A 20721-nucleotide genomic window follows, 5' to 3' on the forward strand; every position below is an offset into this window, starting at 1 on the left:
ATTTGCAATTATTTCCTTCTGAAACTGTCAAGAGATGACTGCTGCTAGTAGATTTTCAAGTTCAATATTTACCAAATTATTAACTAATTGGATAAAATGTCTCCATGCTTTCAAGCCTTCAAACTGTTTCTAGGAGGACAACATACTCCAAAACTATCTGAAAAAGAGAACTTGTTAATCCAGTCAGCACAGCATTTCACCAGATAGGATTATAAATTCTCTTTAGTTATATATAACTTTACTTAGAGCATTCTCTATGCTTCTTCACTAAATATTCCTGGAAAAACCTTAGAAAGAGCAGCATGATAAAATGAGAATGTGTGTCAAATGCAAGGTACATTATAATATGAAATACTATTGTTAATTAGAAGTGATTCCGTAAGGCTAATATAGCTTACTCTATTTTACTACTGCTATAGAATTGAAAGACTCCCTCCCCTGCCCATATCATGTCATGCAAGCAGGAAAGCATGAAATGTCAAAACTGCCTAACATTAAAAAATAAGCCTCTTAATTTATTTGCATTCTAAAATAGAGCCCTTCATCTGAATCTTCTTTTCCATAGAAAACACTAATAAATAATGTACAGGATTTGTCAAGCCCATATAACATGCCCTTTAAAACTTTAAGTTCAATCACTATTTGTTTTCTACTATTATACTACATTTTGGCAGCATCTGTTTATTGGTCTGTCATTGCAGAATTGCAACTTAACAATAAACCAGTCTGACATTTTAGGTCTTGAAGTTACATACCATATATATTTCTTTAAAAATAATCATACTTTTTTGTAGGCAATACTTTACAGTAGACACCTCAAAAATCTACCATAGATGGAAACTTAAAACGAAAAAATTTAAGTTCTAAATCTTTATACATATATATCAGATTTCTATATATATTATATATACATACACAAGTATATATAAAATATATATAATCAGATTTGAAAAATGAACAAAAAACTGGGCACTGTACATAAAGTCTTTTTAAAACTCAAACAATAGAAAACTCTTTAAACATTAAACAATTTTAATAAAAGTTTCTGTACAATGCTAAGCAGTTTTATTTACACATAGAAAATGTAATAGGAGTAGTGTTTGAAATTACAGAACTCCTTAAAATTTCAATGGCAGGTAAATCTGGAAAAAATAACAGCATTCCATTCACAAATATCTTCAAGCAATAAATACGTATTTATAAATAGTGTAAATTTACATCAGGATTAGAAACAAAAATCACAAATCTGAAGTTTATTCCTTAGTCTATGTGCAATCCATTATCTTTGTGACTTGGCTGTTAAATTTTTTAAACATTTTATTTAGGAACCAGAAGTGTAATAACCGTCATGGTTTCAAAACAAGACAGAAAAACATAAAAGCAGTAAAAAAGTTCCTTACCTAACTTTTCACATTAAAAAAAAGTTGACCAAATAAAGACTTAAAATTTCTAACTACCTTACAAAGAAATGACCAGCTAGGCTAGTATTTTTTCCCAAGGAAAATTCTGAAGAGGGGAAAAGACAGATGAAAACCAATTCGTCAGCCCAGAAATAGAGAAATATAAAAGAGGTTGTCTTCAAGTCAGTAGTCTGTATTATGTTGCCAGTTTTGTCAGATATATACAAAACATGGAAATTATTATTTTGTTTCTGAAGAACAGCTGATCAGCTTTGTGAGAGTCCTGGAGTAGGAGCAAAGCTCTCCCCTGTCCAGTTGGTTGACACTCCGCACTTGGAAGGTTGCATAGACACAGTTTTCAGCCAGCAGCCTTACGAGATAGCTACAAAAACCAGTGGTGCAGAACTGGGTTACTTCCTGAATAGCAGAAAAGGTCTCGTTTAATGTCCGTGGAACAATATCAAGATGAGGAGGATGGTAATGGAGGAGCCTGAAAATGAAAGTAAAGTATGTTACTTTGGTATATAAATTGTTAATAGTGTTTCCTAGCTCAAGGCTACAAACATGGTCTGTGTATAAAGGTAGGGGAAAGAACAATTCCCAAGAAAGTTCAGCTGCCTGTCACACTCTGTCCAGTATAACCTCTGTTACTGTCCCCCACCTGGCCAATTTTCCTAAGAGTCTGAGACCATTACCCTACTTAGTGTACCCTACATTTTGGTACTTCTCCACCAATTAGTCAAAAACTCTTAAAATGTTATTAGGTTGACCATTTTTTGAAATTGCTTAAAAATTAAAAGGTGGCTTGTAAAAAATAATATAACAAATCAACTATGACTTCCTTGGTGACTTGCTTCAGAACCTAATTCAACTAGATAATAATTTATTTAACAGGTAATTTTCATCTTCTTCAAGCAATCTTGAAGACTATTCAAATGAAAATACCAGAAGCTAAACTTCAAAAATTCAGTTTCTGACCACATATGTAAGAGAAAAAGTATTGAAGGAATTCAACAATTCATAAATTATGTCTATTTCTTATTCATAAAACTATTGATGTGCTAGAGTAAAATGCTTTCCCCTAAGCATCTGCTGTTTAAAATTTAAAACTGTGTGCAATTTATAAAGGTATTTGAATTTCATAAGGTTATTCAACATACCAGGAAGTTAAGCTCCACTGAATATTCCTGTAAAGTTACTACTTCTGGCAAGGACAAGGTTTTAAATAAATACAATTAGCTCTAAAAGCAGAAGTTATTTAAAAGCATACATACTGACTCATTTTGTGGACACTAATAACCTATGTACACAAACATTTTATCAACTGAGATCAAATGACACAAAGGATGTGGCAATGTTCTAAAAGTACACAAAGATTTTAAAATGTAGTTACTGTGACATTATTTAGGGCTGGTCTCACCCAGGAAGAAAAGTAAAAATAAAATATGCCAATTTCATAGAAATAAATACCTGGAAGTGGAGGAGGGAGGGAATATGAGTATTTCCTCATGAAATATCTAATGAGTCAAAGGAAAATTTAAATATTTCATTACCTCCTACTCATCAGGTGGCAGAACAAATCCTGGTGCTTCCCTATCCAGCTAACTATGTACTCACATGTTGGTTTCACTTACTAATGTAAATTGGTCATAGACTTGCATCAGGTCCTCCATTTTGTACTGTTCTAGCACCACAAAATTTTCCAGGTTTCCACTTGTTTTTCTTGCACAATCTTGGCAATGTACTATGTAGGTCTTTCGAGAATTGCTCTCATTAGTGACAAAAAGCAGATTAAAAACCTCCACCTAGTTCATACAAGAGAAAAAGCATTCAATAGATACAGTAGTATTTATTTTATTGTACTACTTTACTATATAGAGTTCTATTTTACAAGGAGTTGTGGACAGTGATTACTGATTAAGAGTGGGTACTAAGACAAACATAGCTGTGTTTAAGAATTTTTAATAGACTGGGTTTGTTTTGTACCAGACCCAAAGACATAGGTGGGATTGCATCTTTAGGGGAGTGACCCAGGGGAATGATGTACTCATTAAAACCACTGGCAAAAAGCCTAATTCAAAAGTTTGATCAAGGTTAGCCCATTTATTTGTTTTAAATTCAAAACATCAGTATACAATCAGATGAAAGTGATCCTTAATTTCCTTCTACTTCTCAATGATAGCACTGTGTATGGATACTTGTCTTTCCCAATAGACTGAGCTCCTCAAAGATGAAGACTATGTTTTATTCATCACTGAAACTCCAGAGCTTATCACAGAGCTTAATGCTTAGCCAAACCTCAAAACAAACTTGATGGATTCAATCATCTCAAATAAAAATCAACGTCAAAATTACACAATTTCAAGGTTTGGAATGGATCATTAATATCCCTGGCTAATATATTCAATGAAAGAAAATTCTCATGACTTCATCTCTTCTTTGAAATTATGTTATTAAAATCCAAGGGTTAACCATGTTTTTCATTACTATCAATGAGCAATAACAAATAACATAAACCTCATAATCGGAGTTGGAAAATTTGTGAACATTCTTCAACTCGTCTCTCACTTCTGCTATTTAATGAGTTGTCTTGTGAATTTTACCTTGAAATATCTTTTTAATTCCTCTCCTTCAATATTCCCACTGCCAGGTTCTAGTTTAAGCCTTAGGATGACAACCCTTAACACCACTGCAATAGCTTCTTATCTCCATCCTCTCCAATCACTTTTCTCTCTGAAATACTTACCCAACTTGTGTACTTGCTCAAAAACTTTTGATGGCTTCAATGATCTCAGAGTTAAGTATCAAACTCCTTTAAAATCATTCAAAATGCTCTGCAAACTTCCTACCAAGCAAACTCATAAATGGAATTTACATAGTCTGTGTTCTAGTCACACTGAACTATTTACCCTTTTCTGAAGAAACCATTCCATTTCCATTGCTGTTCCTACAGCTCATAAAAACATTCATTCTACTTTTATTTATTTTATTGGAAAGGAAAATTTGCTTTATTTTTATTTTTTTTTTATTTATTTTAATTGGAGGCTAATTACTTTACAATATTGTAGTGGTTTTTGCCATAAATTAATCTTTAGTTGCCTAAAATCATATTCATCCTTAGAGGATGGACTCAAATGTTAATACTTTGGTGAACTCATGCGAATACTAGAAGGGAAAACTCAGGTCATTTTCTCCTCTTCATGTTTTCTTAACAGTGAGACCAACTTTGCATTCACCATAGTCTCATATACAATAGAACTGTTTATAATTTGTCTTCCCTAAGTAGGATGTAAGCTCCTTTAGAGCAGGTACCACATCTTTGTTTCTGCATCTCCTGCAAGCCTTGGCCACAGGAGCAGACTGACCAACGTACTGTGAATTGTACCAGAGAGAACTGAACAATGATCTGCCTGAAACTGTACTGAACTATATCCAGTTTACTGGCATCTGTCTACACCTGGAGTGTTCCCAGTTTAAAATTTCAAGATTTAACTTGACACTTATCATCTGTTAAACACAGCTGTCCCTCAGTATCCATGAGGATTGGTTCCAGGACCCTCCATGGGTACCAAAATCTAAGGATGCTCAAGTCCCTTACAAAAAATGGCATACTAACTGCATATAACCTACGCACATCCTCCTCTATACCTAAATCATCTCTATATTGCCTATAATACATAAAACAAAATAGCTGTTGGTGTATGGCAAGTTTAAGTCATGCTCTTTGGAACTTTCTGGAATATCTCCCCAACCCCCGAATATTTTCGATCTGCGGTTGGTTGAATCCACAGATAGGAACCTGTGGATAGGGAGGGCCAACTGTTATCTACCAGATAAATGATTCTAGTAAATACTTTTAGGGTTAATTCAGTTAATTCACAGTTAGTGAAATGGCATTTCACCAGAATAAAGTTTAATATAATAGTTAAATAACAACATGGAACACAATGTCAATTTCAGTAAAATGCATTACATAAAAGTACATTAAAAAAATAACTAAAGAGAAACCCAAACAGGAGAGGTAAGAGGTTTATAAAACAACTGAATAAGAACAATTATTTACCTCACAAATGCTACAGTAATGTGCTGGTTCTTCTTTTGTTCGCCCATGCCATATAATCTCTTTTCCTGCAGCAATGAGAGCTTCCCTCAATGTCTGACACTGCTTCAGAGTTCTCAGAAGACAATACCTAGATTGTGGGGGAAAGTTATTTGTGACCAGCAACTGAATGTTGAATATTTTCAGCATGAAAGATGTATCAACAGAAGTAATGGCAAGAGATTCTGTTCTAATATCTGTAACTTCATTTTTATTTCATCAATTTTTCAGATATTCTCCAATTTAAAAAATAAGACTAATGCTTAGCAGGTCTGATAATGACAATTATTAGATCATTTACAGTTGAGAATAACTGGCATCTGAATATAAAAATATAATAACCTGACCCCTTGTTTAAATATAACTTGCTAATTTGGGCTCTTATTTGGGCAAGTCAATTAACCTCTTTGGGAGTCAATGTCTCATCCTTGAAATAGGGGTCTGAATCCCAGATGTGAATTCTGTGATTTTAAGTAAAGTAGGAAAGCACATTATTTCTATCAACACTACCTAGACACTTATAAACAGCATCACTAATATGGTTGCTTCTGAAACTTTTGATATATAAGCAAAAAAGTATTTATGGATAATAGTCACCACACAATACAAAAATGGTTTCACTGTAGTGTTGAAGAAGACACTAAATTCCCTGATTTTGCCTTGAATACCGTGAAGTCTTTCATTCATATTAACACAACTGAACTTTCCTTATAATTTACACGTTTTCTAAACTCAAGCTAACGATACAGTAAATTCTCACAATTTTTGATTTTCCTATAGTTTGCTATCATTACTTGGAGTTGTTTGCTAAGTTCTCTTACTCTCCTGTGGATCTTAGAGGCTCATGTTCTTCATTTGAATAGAGAAGTTAGACTAGATGATCTGTATGGCACTTTTTAAGCTCTAAAATTTGGAGACAATGAAAACACCCTACAGAAAAGGAAATGGGTTTAGCAACTGAATGCTGTTTGAAAGTAAAGGTCTTATCTGTTTTATGCATAGTCTACTCAGTGCTTAGGACAGTGCCAAACATGTAGTAGATGCTCAATAAATATATGACTATGGAACCACTAATATTTAAAGTATGATAAATTATAGCATTTTGAATTGCAATTCTTGGGTGTTTAACTTATTTATAAACAAAATAATGCTTTAAGACTACGGTTGCAAGTCAAAGCTAAGGGTTGTGTGTGTGTGTGTGTGTGTGTATGTGTGTGTAGCTATGCTAGGAGAGAAGCAAGTAAAAATTTATAACATGGCAAAAACAGAGGGCATATAAACTCAGGCTTTGCTGCTAGTTCTTAAACAGTACCTGCTCCTCCGTTTTTCCCTCCCTGTGTCCCATACACTTCATCTCTGAAGACACTGATCTAACAATAAGTTTTTAAAGCAGGGCTTCACAATAAGGTCTTTTTCACAGGAAAACAACGCCCACAACTTGGCAGATACCTTTGGAGATTATATTATAGACTCCACTAGGATCCCAAATGGGAAAATAAACAAAAATAATACAATAAAAATGAATAAGTAATTAAAAATAAGAACCAGACAGGGAGCATGATATTAGATACTTGGCACATATTATACCATTTAAGATTATACCATTTGAGGCTGGTGCAGGAGGCACTATTATCTCCACTCTACAAATAAGGAAACTAGGGCACTAGGACCTTGAGAAGCTGATACTATAAAGCTATTTTTAAGTAGTTGGACTGTTGTTGTTTAGTTGCTCAGTTATGTCTGACTCTTTGAGACCCTAAGACTGTAGCTCGCCAGGCTCCTCTGTCCATGGGATTTCCCAGGCAAGAATAGTGGGTTGCTATTTCCTTCTCCAGGGGATCTTTAGGACCCAGGGATCAAACTTGTGTCTCCTGCCTTTGATGGGTGGATTCTTTATCATTGAGCCACCTGGGAAGCCCTATTGTGCTAGGGGTTTGTAAAAGCAAAAAGTCTCAAGTTTCCCCTCACTATCTTACACTGTATTATTGTCTTTCTGGTCTCCTTTCACATCTTCTTACCCACGCCCCCACCCTTCTCTTTTGAAGATGAGGTTCTCAATCAGCACAGTTCTCCCTCCACAAATACAGAGCCTCGGTTCTGTGGAGACTTACTCCACTCTTTACTCAGCAAATGAACTTTTGGTTCCAATGCTACTACTTTGGCAGGCAGATTGAAGTTTATAATTTATGCAGTTAATAATTTATAATAGTTTCATTTAGAAAAAAAGGTAATATATGACTCTTCTGCAAGTAATAAAGGGTTAGAGCTAAGGCTGCTAAGAATAAGTCCTATGCCAACAGTATTTTGCTTCTGAAATCACAGCTCCAGAATTTTTATTTTGTGAGATACAGGAATCTAAGAAAACCAACAGATCTATTAATCTGATTTGACAATGAATAACCAAATTGCGGTTTCCCCTTTGCCCTTATGTTTTTTACTGAACAGTAAAATTTTTTGTTCCTTCCCATTTTCAAAAGGTAGTGGTTGGAATAGAAGAATTGAGGGAGACAGAGGCTCTTCTGGAGTCCACAGCAAAGAGCAGGTCCTCAAGAAGGAATCTGATTTAACTGAAGGGCAGGGGAAAATAAATAGAAAATAAAGAGATTTAAGGAAAAGATCCTAGGAAAGATACACATATAACAGTCAAAATTTGACTTAACAGTAATCTGTTCTGCTTTGAATAATCCCAGACTGATTTTATATGAAGACAATGTTTGAGTGTATTGAGGAGCTAAAAAGTAAAAGTCAAATAAAATCAGGGTTGCAGTTTCCTCATTTTAGTTTTATGGAATTATAAGTTTATTGCATAGCAATTAAGAATTCAATTTGTTGAACCTATCTATGAAACAGATTCAGACATGGTGAACAGATTTGTGACTGCTAAAGGGGGAGGGGGAGGGGAATTGGGAAGGGATGGACTGGGATTTTGGAGTTAGCAGATGTAAACTATTACATATAGAATGGATAAATGACGAGGTCCTACGTATAGCACAGTTAACTCTATTCAATATCTTGAGATAAATCATAATGGAAAAAGACTGCAAGAAAGAAAGTATATATGTGTGTAACTGGAACTTCCCTGGAGGTTCAGTGGTTAAGACTCCATGCTTCCAATGCAGGAGGCGCGGGTCTGATCCCAGGTTGGGGAACTAAGATCTCACATGCTGAAAGGTATGGCTAACTACATATATATAACTAAACCACTTTGCTATATGGCAGAAATTAACACAACACTGCAAATCAACTATATTTCAATAAAAAAATTCAATCTGTCAAAAAGCAAAATAATAAGTCACTAGCAAAAAGTTAAAGAAGATAAAAGATGCTGTTTCAAATGCATTTTAGGGATGGGGTCAGAAATTTTAGCATTTCAGGAGCTAGGGAAGTTGGGAATCAAACTTCCCTTTGACTTTGCAAGATCAGTCAGGATCAATCCGGTTTTAGGACTAATGTTTTTAGTTGTTTGAATAAAAGATTACACAAAAAGCAGGGGCTATTAAAGGCAGATTTGGCTTGGAAGAAAATCACAAGAGGCTGACTGAGGGCTGGATGTATTTGAGGTTATAGAGAAGAACATAATCCAACCAAAAACCCATTGGGCAAAAATGAAACCTAAAGTGGGATGGAATTTTAGAAAATGGCTTGCCGTAGGCGATAGAAATGAAAATATACTTGAAATATTACAATAAAAAAACTGAAGACAATGAGGACAAATGATTATACACAGTATATTCATAAATCAATACATTAGGCAAAAGACAGACAGACTTAGTATGTCATGGATGCTAAAAGGAGAGGGAGGTAGAACTCTCAAAAGTTTTCATAAAGAAGTTGCCAATTAAAAAAAAACAACAAGTTGCCAATTTAGATGAGACAGGAAGGAGAAGTGGGAGGAAGGCACCTTCCAGGCAAAAGGAATTCCATGAGCAAAGGTAGTGTGGGGATTATTTAGGGACGAAACAACGGTTCTTATGACTTTAATCTTGGGATGAGGTTTCTGGACTAGGAGAATAAAGGAGTGAAGCCAGAGTGGTATTAGATTATGTTAAAGTTAAGAAAACACTGGGATTACTCTGACATTTTGGGGGTAATCTAAGGTTTTCAAAGTACGTTTTCAAATATTGGTGTGGAGATAAGAAGCAGCATGGTTTAACTTGGTATGGCACTTCTAAAGTCTTTATGGTAACAATCTCTGCCACTAAGAAGTAGATGATATATAACTTTTAAAAGTATACCAAGAAGTACCTTGCCTTGCCCAATCTGTCTTACTGAAAGAGCCACGTAGGCAAAGTGAGCCAAAAGGTAAGCCCTCAAAACTTGCCACGTGTCACTCCAGAGGTTAGATTCACCTAGACAGCAGGGAGTATCTAAATGTCAGGAAATCATCTAACAGTTTCATTTAAACCAACCACATGGCTGAAAATCAAGGTCTCAGTCAATGAAGAAATGAGTATCTTAAGAATTTTAAAATCTCAGAAAAAAACAAGCATGAAAGCAAGTATGTGTTAACCATGAGAATGGAGAGCTTTTGGATTTTTTAGATTTTGTTTGCTCAATGTTATCACAAACCACTGTATGGTTAAATATAACCCAAGGACAACAGCACTAGAATCTATGCTATGTGGCGATACCACTTACTCAGTTATTAGGCCAATAAGCTATGACTGTAGAAATGTAGAACACCTCATATATTCACTGAAACATGGGAATCAAAGGAAAAAGATAACAGTTTGCTTTAATTTATACTCAAAAACTCAGTGCTAGTGATAAAGTATATATTATATAGATAACAGGGTAGATAGGATAATAATCTATAATATGTGTGGGAAAAAAAGGGGAAACAAAAATATTATTAGTTCTAAAAGAGATCAAATCTAGACTAGGGTGTCCCTAACTTGTCTGGATCATAGAATTCATCTAGATCACTGTGAAAGAGATTCCCAGGGTTCTTCACAGAGCTTTGAATTTACTTATTAGGAACAGAGTCTAGAAATGAATTTTAATAAGGGTCTCAAGTGATTCTTAGGATTAGGCAAGTAAGAACCAATTGAACCTCTTACTTCATTAGAAACAATGTCTAAAATCTGTTAACAATAATTTTCAGCAAATCACCATGTTTTTATAATCAGAGCCATAAAAGATCACAGAGAAAAAGCCACAGAAAGAGCTCCTATGAAAGAGCATAGATTCTGGAGCTAGACTGCCTGGGTTCATACCCCAGCTCTACACATAAAGTCTCAGTCTCCTCAAATGTAAAGAGGGCACATCTAACCATGTACTATTATGAGTACATATGTTATATACATGCTTAGATTAGTGCCTAGAAGTTAGTGATCAATATTTGAACTTAAGTGAAAATTTTCAGTTGTGCTAAAATAATTATTTAAAGTCTATTTTTTTAATTTGAAAAAATTGTGCAATGAATGCCAACTGAAAGTATAATAGTTATACCTTAAAGAACATAAAACAGATCATTTAAAAGGTGTTTGTCTAGATATATTTTATATATCCTAATATATATGTCCCTAATATATTTTAGAGGATAATAAGATATATTAACATGGAAAGACAGTCATAATTCAGTGAACTGAAGGAAGAGTTCAGTAGCTTTGCTTTTATTGTCTTTCTTAATGCACTTCTTTGTGTGGGCACTGGTCTACTTTAAGGATAGCTAATGGTTCAGAAAACTCAACAGCTAACACCTTAGCAGGGATTACCTATCAGCCAGCTAAGAAGATACACAGCCAGCTAAGAGATTCAAATGTGTATCTCAGACTCCTTTTCTAAATAACAGAACCATATATCCATCTGGTGGCTACATTAAAAAGATTTCCACTCAAACATCGTAAAAGGAATTAGAGTTCTACCTGCCTAGAGCCAGCCAAGCTGGTAATCATCACTTCCACATCTAACCCATTTATTCTTTTCTTCCTTTACTCCCAGTTTCATCAACAAGAATAAATATCTCACTGCATGGCCCAAGCCAAAACCCCAGAAATCCTGATTCCCCTCTCACCTCCACCACTCAATTAATCAACACATCTATTTTACCTTCTGTACTTTGTCTTCCATCTTATATGAAATATAACAAATACCTTCTAATATGCCTCTAAATCTTCTGCCCTCCACTGAGTACTTATCTTGCTGGCAAGTGATCTAACATGCAAATTTGATTATTAAAAAGATTAAAAATTCTAAAGGCTTCTCATTAGCAGCTGCTGTCAATGTTAAGTCTACTTGACATGTTTAGCAACAGAATTTTAAATCTATACTCTTTAGCTGATATAAATGATCCAGTAGGGCTTAATCCTGAGAGACATTTCAAAGTTTAGTCTAAAGAAGGGGAAACTAAGCTTGCTTGCAGTATATGGGGTATGTGGAAAAAAGTTTATGTTCATTAAAACAGTGGAAGGAAACCAAGAGAGATGTTAATGCACTAAGCTTCCACTGAAATGTTCCTAAGGAGTTAGGCTATGAACTTTTCAAGTCAAGTTCAATGCAGTATAAAATGAAAGAAGTAATCAAGATAATGAGTATTCCTCTGACTCATGCCAATGTAGGAGACATCTGGAAGAATGTGAAGGAGAGTATGAAGATGACTGTATTTTAGAAACACAGCTAGGATGTAGAAATTTTGAGATTTACTAAATGACTTACTCAGATGAATGACTTTATGAAATTGCAAGGCTCCAAAAGACTCAACTTGAATTTAAAAGTATAAAGAAAAAAGAAGAATGGTACTGACTTTAAAAAATAACTACAGGTAATTCATGTTCAAAATGATAACAAAGGATTAGCAGGTGACAACAGAAGAGAACATCACGTCCCATTATTAATCACTTGGTGCAAATACAGTTCATAATTTTTTATAATCCCACAATTTTTTCATAAATTTTTCATAAACTCACTGGCGTTGAAACTTGACCTGGGGCTTTTTAGAGTTTTTACTTAGCTCATCAGAGTAACTATTTGTTTTACTGTAGAAATATTAATGTATTTGATTCCAGCATACTGCCATAAACTGGTGGAAGGGTAAAATAAACACACTGTATTATCTTTCTAAATCCAAAGAATTCAGAATATCAAAACGTATTTGGTCTAAGGGGTTTGGGATAAAGGACTATGGAGCTGTAGTACTACTTCCATGAAGCCTTTTCTAAAATGTTCCCCTCTCTAAGAAGTGCCTTCCTCTGTGCTCTCCTATGGTTTTTATTTTAAAACAGTATCTCCATCATTAAACCAAAGATCATGTATTTTTAACATTTTGACTATTCCCATTATTTTAAGCAGTCTGAGAAGTGATCAGATCCTTCTGTCACCTAGCATGATACCTGAGTTCCAACTCAGTTTATAGATTAAATAAATAAAAGATGAAAAGAACTGGGTAGAGCTGAGTGAGTGAGTGTATACGAAGGCACAGGTAAATTTTGCTTAGATTCTTTATGGTTGGGCAGACTTACTATTTAACCATGAAAACCTAAAAATCACACATTGTAAGTTCACACTATTTAAGAATTAAAAGCAGTAACACAAGGAGAAAGTTAAGAAAGAACATCTTTGCAAATCTTTTCCATTCACTTCTTACATCTAGCAGATATTTTTTCTTTGAAAACAGCCTACAATTCATATCATCAAACGTACAATGAATCAATACTTTACTGAAAGATAATTCAGAGGAGGAGAAAGGTGGGTGTGAAAATTGCAGTTCATAGTAAAGATGGCTTAAGATACCTAGTGGTAAAAATAAGTAGAAAATTCAAGCACACATCTAAATAAAATGGAGAAATGGCTGACAAGGGAAGTGTGGGTCAGATACAAGGTACAAATGGGGATTTGAAAGAAAGTTTGTATCTGCACCTTTGTATGTGTAGAATAGTTTGTTGTTGCTGGTGGCCTCAGCAAGAGAAGTGACAGGAGCATATTGAGGTAGAAAGGCAAAATACTGTGGACGGTGGAGTGAACAGGAAAGAGATGAAGAAAATGACTCAAAATAGAGGGAAGGAATTATAAGGGAGAACCATTTCTTAAAAATTGGTATAGCTCACAAGCCAGTGCAAGTACTACTTTGTTTGCTGGCAGAATACTAGATTTGAAGAGCAAAGCAGTGATGTAGATACAGTTTTACTGTGAAACTGAGCTTGTGGGAAAAGACTCCCTCTCTATTTCTGTAACAATACATTCTCTGTGTTCCCTTCCAACCTTTACCTAGTTCTCCTATTTGCTTTTCTTAAATAGAAGTATTTCCCCAAGTTCTGTCCCCAACTCCACCCCTCCCCTTCCTCTCAAGACCATTTCAAACCACTAGCTAGAAGACCTCCTAGTCAGTCCTGACTTGGCTCTCTGGAATCCTGCATTTCCTACGGCTTCTGATAAACCAGCTTCTATACAACTATTTCACTGGTTCTTCAAACCTGTTACTGTTTCAAAATGAAGCTCCATGTCACAGATACATGCAAGTAGTTTTTATGTAAGACAGATATGGGCTTAAATCTTGGCTCTAACCATGACCATGGGATACAGAGAGGCACAGCTGAAATACAGACTGGGAACCATTTTGCTCAGTGCCTGACTAAGGATCAAGCTCAGTTTACTAACTAACATTATTACTAAACCATTTAGAACCCAGAATTGTATATTATCAGCCAGAAGCTAATTCCATTTAACTACCAGAAACATCTTTATGAAACTCAAACTAGATCTTATTAGGTAAAAACTTACTCAAAGCTCTCCAACAGAAAAAACTTAAGTCTGGCATACAATACGTGATTTACCACTAAGAACTTTCTACTACTCATCACACACATTGTGCTCAAGCCAGAATGTACCATCAACTGTTTCAGCACATACACACAAACACACACACAGTAGAGTTGTATCATACAATATATACATTTCAGAGAATTCCTTGGTGGTCCAGTGGTTAGGACTCCAAGCTCTCACTACAATATACATATTTCAACTTGTGCAAATACACAGTAGGGAAGTCAGGAGGGAGGGCAAAGGAGGTAGGTGTTAGGCAGAAAATGAGAGCAGGAGGAGGTGAAGATGTCTAAAGTGAGTATGAATTTACCACCTCTAGACAGTTGGATTTCCTCTAAGCTTCTCACAATGTAAGCAGCTTATCATGCTGAGTAAGATTTCAGAGTTAGTGTAACAGGGCCTCTCCACGAAAGTTAAATATTTTGCCTGGTGCTCTACTGAGGAAAAGAGATTTATTCCCTCGTTTGAGGAAAACATGACTGTGTTGGACCAAAGGAGACATGGTACTATTTAATGGATGAAGTGAAGAACCTTTCTAATGGTCCAAGAGTTTGGTCTTAAATTGGCTTTAGATGCTATACTTCTATCTTCTCCCTGCATCCAGATCTTTACCCTTCACACAAAACATCTGCCTCCCAGAATACATAGATTGCGCTGACTCCGTGGGGCTGGAAAGTACTGAGTGGATCTGTTGTGTTTCTTTCAATCTGTTTATTTTACGCATTATCTTTTACTTCAAGACAGGAACTATGCCGTGTGTGTGTGTACGTGTATAAATATATATATATATATGTATGTGTGTGTGTATATATATATATATATATAAACACTCTCAGTGCCTAACCCAGAACCTTACATATAGTCAGCAAATACTCATTAAATAAAAAGAAAGTACAAATGAAAGAAGCAGTGTTGGCTAGCAAAATCCCAAATGTAGGGAACTGGGATCAAATGATAGGTAGATTAGACCAAAAGGCAGAGGAGTCAGATCAAACTGCCAACATCCTTTGAATCATAGAAAAAGCAAGAGAATTTCAGAAAAACATCAACTTCTGCTTCACTGACTACGCTAAAGCCTTTGACTGTGTGGATCACAACAAACTGGAAAATTCTTAAAGAGATGGGAATACCAGATCACCTTACCTGCCTTGTGAGAAATCTATATGCAAGTCAAGAACCAATGGTTTGAACCGGACACAAAACAACAGATTGGTTCCACATGGGGAAAGGAGTACATCAAAACTGTATATTGTCACCCTGCTTATTTAACTTATATGCAGAGTACATCATGCAAAATGATGGATTAGATGAAGCACAAGCTGGAATCAAGATTGCCAGGAGAAATATCAATAACCTCAGATATGCAGATGATACCAGCCTTTTGGCAGAAAGTGAAGAACTAAAGAGTCCCCTGATGAAAGCAAAAGAGAAGAGTGAAAAAGTTGGCTTAAGTCAACATTCAGAAAACTAAGATCATGGCATCTGGTCCCATCTCTCCATGGCAAGTAGATGGGGAAACAGTGGAAACAGTGGCTGACTATTTTTTGGGGCTCTAAAATCACTCAGATGGTGACTGCAGCAATGAAATTAAAAGACGCTTACTCCTCAGAAGGAAAGCTATGAGCAACACAGACAGCATATTAAAAAGCAGAGACATTACTTTGCCAACAAAGGTCCGTCTAGTCTAAGCTATGGTTTTTCCAGGAGTCATGTATGGATATGAGAGTTGGACTACAAAGAACTGACTCATTTGAAGAGACCCTGATGCTGGCAAAGATCGAAGGCGGGAGGAGAAGGGGACAACAGAGGATGAGATGGTTGCATGGCATCACTGACTCAATGGACATGAGTCTGGGTAAACTCCGGGAATTGGTGATGAACAGGGATGCCTGGCGTACTGCAGTGCATGGAGTCACAAAGAGTTGGACACGACTGAGCGACTGAACTGAACTGAACCCAAAATATAATGAGTCACTTCCAGTCTTTAGAGCTGTTACATATAAATGGTTTCCATACTGTACCATCCTTTTACCTTTAGTTGATCTGAGTTAGCCTCTAGTTTATGCCCATTTTCAACTTACTATTATCTTGGGTGACTTTACATAATTTTTTCTCCAGAAAGTAACTTCAAACTTACTCTTCAGCAAAAAAGACCAATCTGAGACATAATAGGATAATCCCACTACCAATCACATTTATAGAGTATGGTACCTAAGATCCAACATTTTAAAGGATTTGTACATTACTTGCTATGACTTGTTTTTTGTTACCTTTTGTCTCCCCCTATCACTTCTGTCTAGGACTAGATAAACTAGTGTAAATGATAAAGGAATAAAATAATACACAGCTACACAATTTTTGTTTGAATAATATTTTAGATTTGGGTTTGAAATCACTTTAAGAAGCTAGGGTTGTTTTCAAAAGACAATATTTTGAAAACAACACATGCTGATCAAATTAATACAGCTGTAGGAGAAATACTTTAAGGTAAGTACTATTTTAACAAAGATGAAGACAAACTAATTTTATTAGTGAGTATAAAGCGGTGTATTTCAAAACGAGTTTTTGAGATCAATTCTTTAAAGATACTGGTCAAACAAATACGTTTGGGAAATACAATACATTATAATCCTTTTCCCCCACTCAAAAATTGTACCAACCCTTACAGTCTCTAAAACATTTTACCAAAAATTAAAAAAATAAAGGGCCTGTTGAACTTTATGTGATGTGAAAGCATCTCAGCCGTGTCCGACTCTTTGCGACCCCACGGACCCATGGAATTCTCTAGCCAGAATACTGGAGTGGGTAGCCTTTCCCTTCTCCAGGGGATCTTTCCAACCCAAAAATCGAACGAACCCAGGTCTCCTACATTGCAGGCAGATACTTTACCAGCTGAGCCTCAAGGGAAGCCCATTGAATATATAATCCATTATTCCCATATTTCTTTGACCAGAGTTCCCCACCTTTTGGGGTTAGAAGTAGTAGTGGTAGAAAATACTCTGGGGAAACACTGCTATATAGCACTGTTTGAAAATATTACTCCTAAAAAAATTTATAAGGTAGCTAGGATAGAAACTATGATAATAAATGAGACGCTTACTGGGATATATGTATTCATGTAACTTGTATTAAGTGTTTAAAGCAGATAAGAAAAGGGACAATTATAAGATGGATGATTTAATTAAAATTTTTTTAAAAAATTAAAATTTAAGCCAAATGCCTATATTAAATGCTAATTTTCTGTACCAGAAAATATTCTGATGCCATTCCCTCCCTCTGATACTAAGTGTAATCTTTCACTATTAAAACTAAATTTCTCCTAGGTATTGAGTGGTTTCAGCACAGGTTTGTGAATCTACTGGTTTAGAATTATTTGTGCCTTTGTTCCTCTTTGTACCACAGTGTACTATTTTGAAGGGAAAAATACTTTTAACATGTGGATTCTCTTATATTATGTTTTGTTAAACATCTGGACCATTTTGTTTTGATGTCAACATAATTCTATGGGGCGGGACAAAGTACTGAATAGTTAACACTCCCCAAAAAGAGAGAGACTACAGCAGTTTTAGAAAGCACTTACTTAATCATTTCAAAAAGCTTTGGATCTGAGACCTTGATATTTCGTGCCATATTCCAGGAAAGATGAACCATGGGTACTATTGACTTCACACTTTGCAATTTGTTCCATTCGTACCGTTCCACTGCCAATTTATATTGGCAGGCTAGGAAAAAAAAAACAGTTATAAAGCAACTCAAAGTACCAAAGATATGAAGATAACCACTATCACTTTCTTAGGTGATACCATCAACACCAATTCTAAAAATTGTACAATATTACAAAAATATTTTTAAGGTTAAAAAAAAAATAATTGTGATAATAGTAGTGATCATGTAAAGAGTGCTTACTATAACTTTGTGCCACACACTGTGCTGAAGTATTTCACGATATTATACCATTTAATCTTTGCTGTTATCTTATTAATTTTATCATTTCCATTATACAGATGAAGAAATTGAGGCCCAGAGAGGTTCTGTAACTTGCCCAAAGTTGCAAAAGCCAGGTTCTGGTCCTAATCCAGGTTTTCTGGCTTGGTAGGCCATAATCTTAATACTGCCTAAAGGCAGGCATAATTCAATTCATAACATAATAGGGCTAAATACACATGACATATCAGATAATGAAAGATTTCAAAGACTGCATAACCACTGTACTTTGCTTCTCCCATAAAGGGTTTCCTTTATAAAACAAAATCAGACACTCTAAAAAATTATTGAAATTATCTCTTTCTTGTACATAAAACACAAATTGATCATTTGGTGAGATCTACAATCTTGGATTTCTATTTGTTAACTTACTATCTTGTACTACAAGTTAAATTTTTACTCAAGGAGACATTCTTCATCTGATTTCTAGTGAGCTACATTCCAAGAAAAAAAGAATAAACCCATCAGATACAATCCTTTATGAACTAAAGTGTTTTTCTTAAAGTCATAGTCTAAAATACCTGTAAGTGGACCAACATTCCAAGCAATGTTGTTGCACCAGCCAATAGCCTGAACCCAATGCACAGTGCCTGCATTTATCCAGACCAAATCTCCAGGTCGCTGAATAAACCTATATACCGGAACATTTGCTTCATAAAGATCTTCAAGGTTGGGCCACCAAGAACCCATTAGGAAATTCAAATTATTTCTGAAATAAGAAAAAATATTACAAATGGATCAAGTACTTTAATAAGCTCCTTACATGACTGAAAGACAATGTCAGAAGTTTTAAAAAATACGGTTATTCATTGCACTGAAATGTACAGCTTATACAATGAGAAACTGTAGTATATAAAGTGAGTGAAATTAATTACAGTTAAGTAGTGGATTACTTATCTAAATATCAGTATTACTACCTTCAGTTGATTTTTCAAAGATCCAAATGAAATCAAAACCTATTTTAAGTAACACTTACATACATTAACCTTTAATTTCATTTCACTAAAGTCTATTTTGATGAAACCCTTTTCCTTGGTGCACCTAGAAATCTCTAAAAGGCAAATGGAAGGTGGGGTTGGCATCAAGCTATTTAAATCCATAAACAGGAACTCTATGGCACATACAAATTCATTTTCGGAGGAAAAGTAGAACAGAAAGCAGAAATGTTCTCTATTGCTGTTTTGAATCCTAAGCAGGAAAGGAGGATAGCATATCAGTCTCTGTACAGTTTTGATGACTGATTGACTAAAATGATGCAGTTAAAAAATGAACACTCATACACATGCACAAATATTGATAACAATCACCACCACCACCACTATACTTTAGAAACAACACATTACTAAGCTTTTCCTTTAAAATCTGGCTTTTAATTCTATTTCATCATGATATGAAATATTTTTACAACTACAGTTTAGAAAAACTTGTCTGTAAAGCAGAATATGGTTATAAACAAATCCTAGCCCTACTTATCCCATGTGTTGTTGTTTTAAAACTGGAGAAAACTTTCTATTCAAAAGCAAGCAAGCAATCAACACCATCTAATAATCAATAGCTAGGGTGAAAAAACAACTCAAGCTAATAACAACGACAAAAAGTCAAGTATCTTCTCTATCACATAGTCAAGTGACTGGTTATTTCATGACAAATATAAAGTCATAAAACAAACTATACAGATATGGTCGAATCAGTTAGTATTACAAGTAACAATCCTTGTATGAAACAAAATTACACTGAAATGCAGAGGTAGCAAGTGGTATTTCTGAAACAGTTAAATTTACCTAACTCTTCAGACTTTTTTATTATCCCCATGTTCAAGCTTTTTAGACATCATCTGCCTATTCCAATTACCTATTCCCAGGTTACCTCTCCATTCAGATAGAAAAGAACACTAAATCCTAAAAACAGTCAATCCTACTCAGAAATAATGAAAAAGAATCACTGTACTGTAGCTACAACAATATACTAAATAGTATCTCAAAGTTTAAGAAATATAAATATTTCTGAAGCACCATAGGGATTTTCTGTATGATACAGTTCTTTCTCTGCTACCACCAGACTGCTGGTCCAGTAAAGATTAAAATGGATCAGGTTATTTCATAAGAGCATTTGACTCTTTAAAATTCCACATCTTGAGCTTTCTTACAATTAAAGGAAACCTATATAGTAAAGAAAATAAAAGGTGATTACCTTCTGCTTGTATATAAAGAAATTCTGTCAAATATTATGGTTGTTTTTTGGAACTATATTTATATAGTATATATATTTATATATATACATTATATAGAGTAAAAATGTAAACTATATTTATATTTCATACTAAATCAAGATATTTACAGCAAGGATCTTTTAACCCAAAATTTGCAAACTATAAGTCAGTATGTATAATAGGTGTATAATTAATTTTCAAAGTCTTGCATATATAAATGTTTTAGGTGGTTTCCCTCTCTTTATCCTATGGGGCTGGAGGAAATAACA

The 20721-nt window shown here is 34.9% G+C and overlaps 1 protein-coding gene across 8 annotated transcripts in view; it reads right to left on the reverse strand.

Annotated features, from left to right (window-relative positions):
- Positions 1–1009: 1009 nt before the first annotated feature.
- Positions 1010–20721, reverse strand: part of KDM6A (lysine demethylase 6A) — a 179868-nt gene continuing 160156 nt past the window's right edge. For 7 of the 8 annotated variants that reach the window (XM_070366135.1, XM_070366141.1, XM_070366139.1 and 4 more), the window contains 5 exons: positions 18765–18952; positions 17840–17981; positions 5464–5590; positions 3035–3205; positions 1010–1890 (listed from right to left, as the gene is read on the reverse strand). In XM_070366135.1, coding sequence (XP_070222236.1) covers positions 1861–1890; positions 3035–3205; positions 5464–5590; positions 17840–17981; positions 18765–18952 — 658 coding nt within the window. In that variant the 3' untranslated portion in view covers positions 1010–1860. The other variant, XM_070366140.1, reaches the window with a different exon arrangement.

Source organism: Bos mutus, chromosome X (assembly GCF_027580195.1).
Source record: "Bos mutus isolate GX-2022 chromosome X, NWIPB_WYAK_1.1, whole genome shotgun sequence".
NCBI classification, from domain to species: Eukaryota; Metazoa; Chordata; class Mammalia; order Artiodactyla; family Bovidae; genus Bos; species Bos mutus.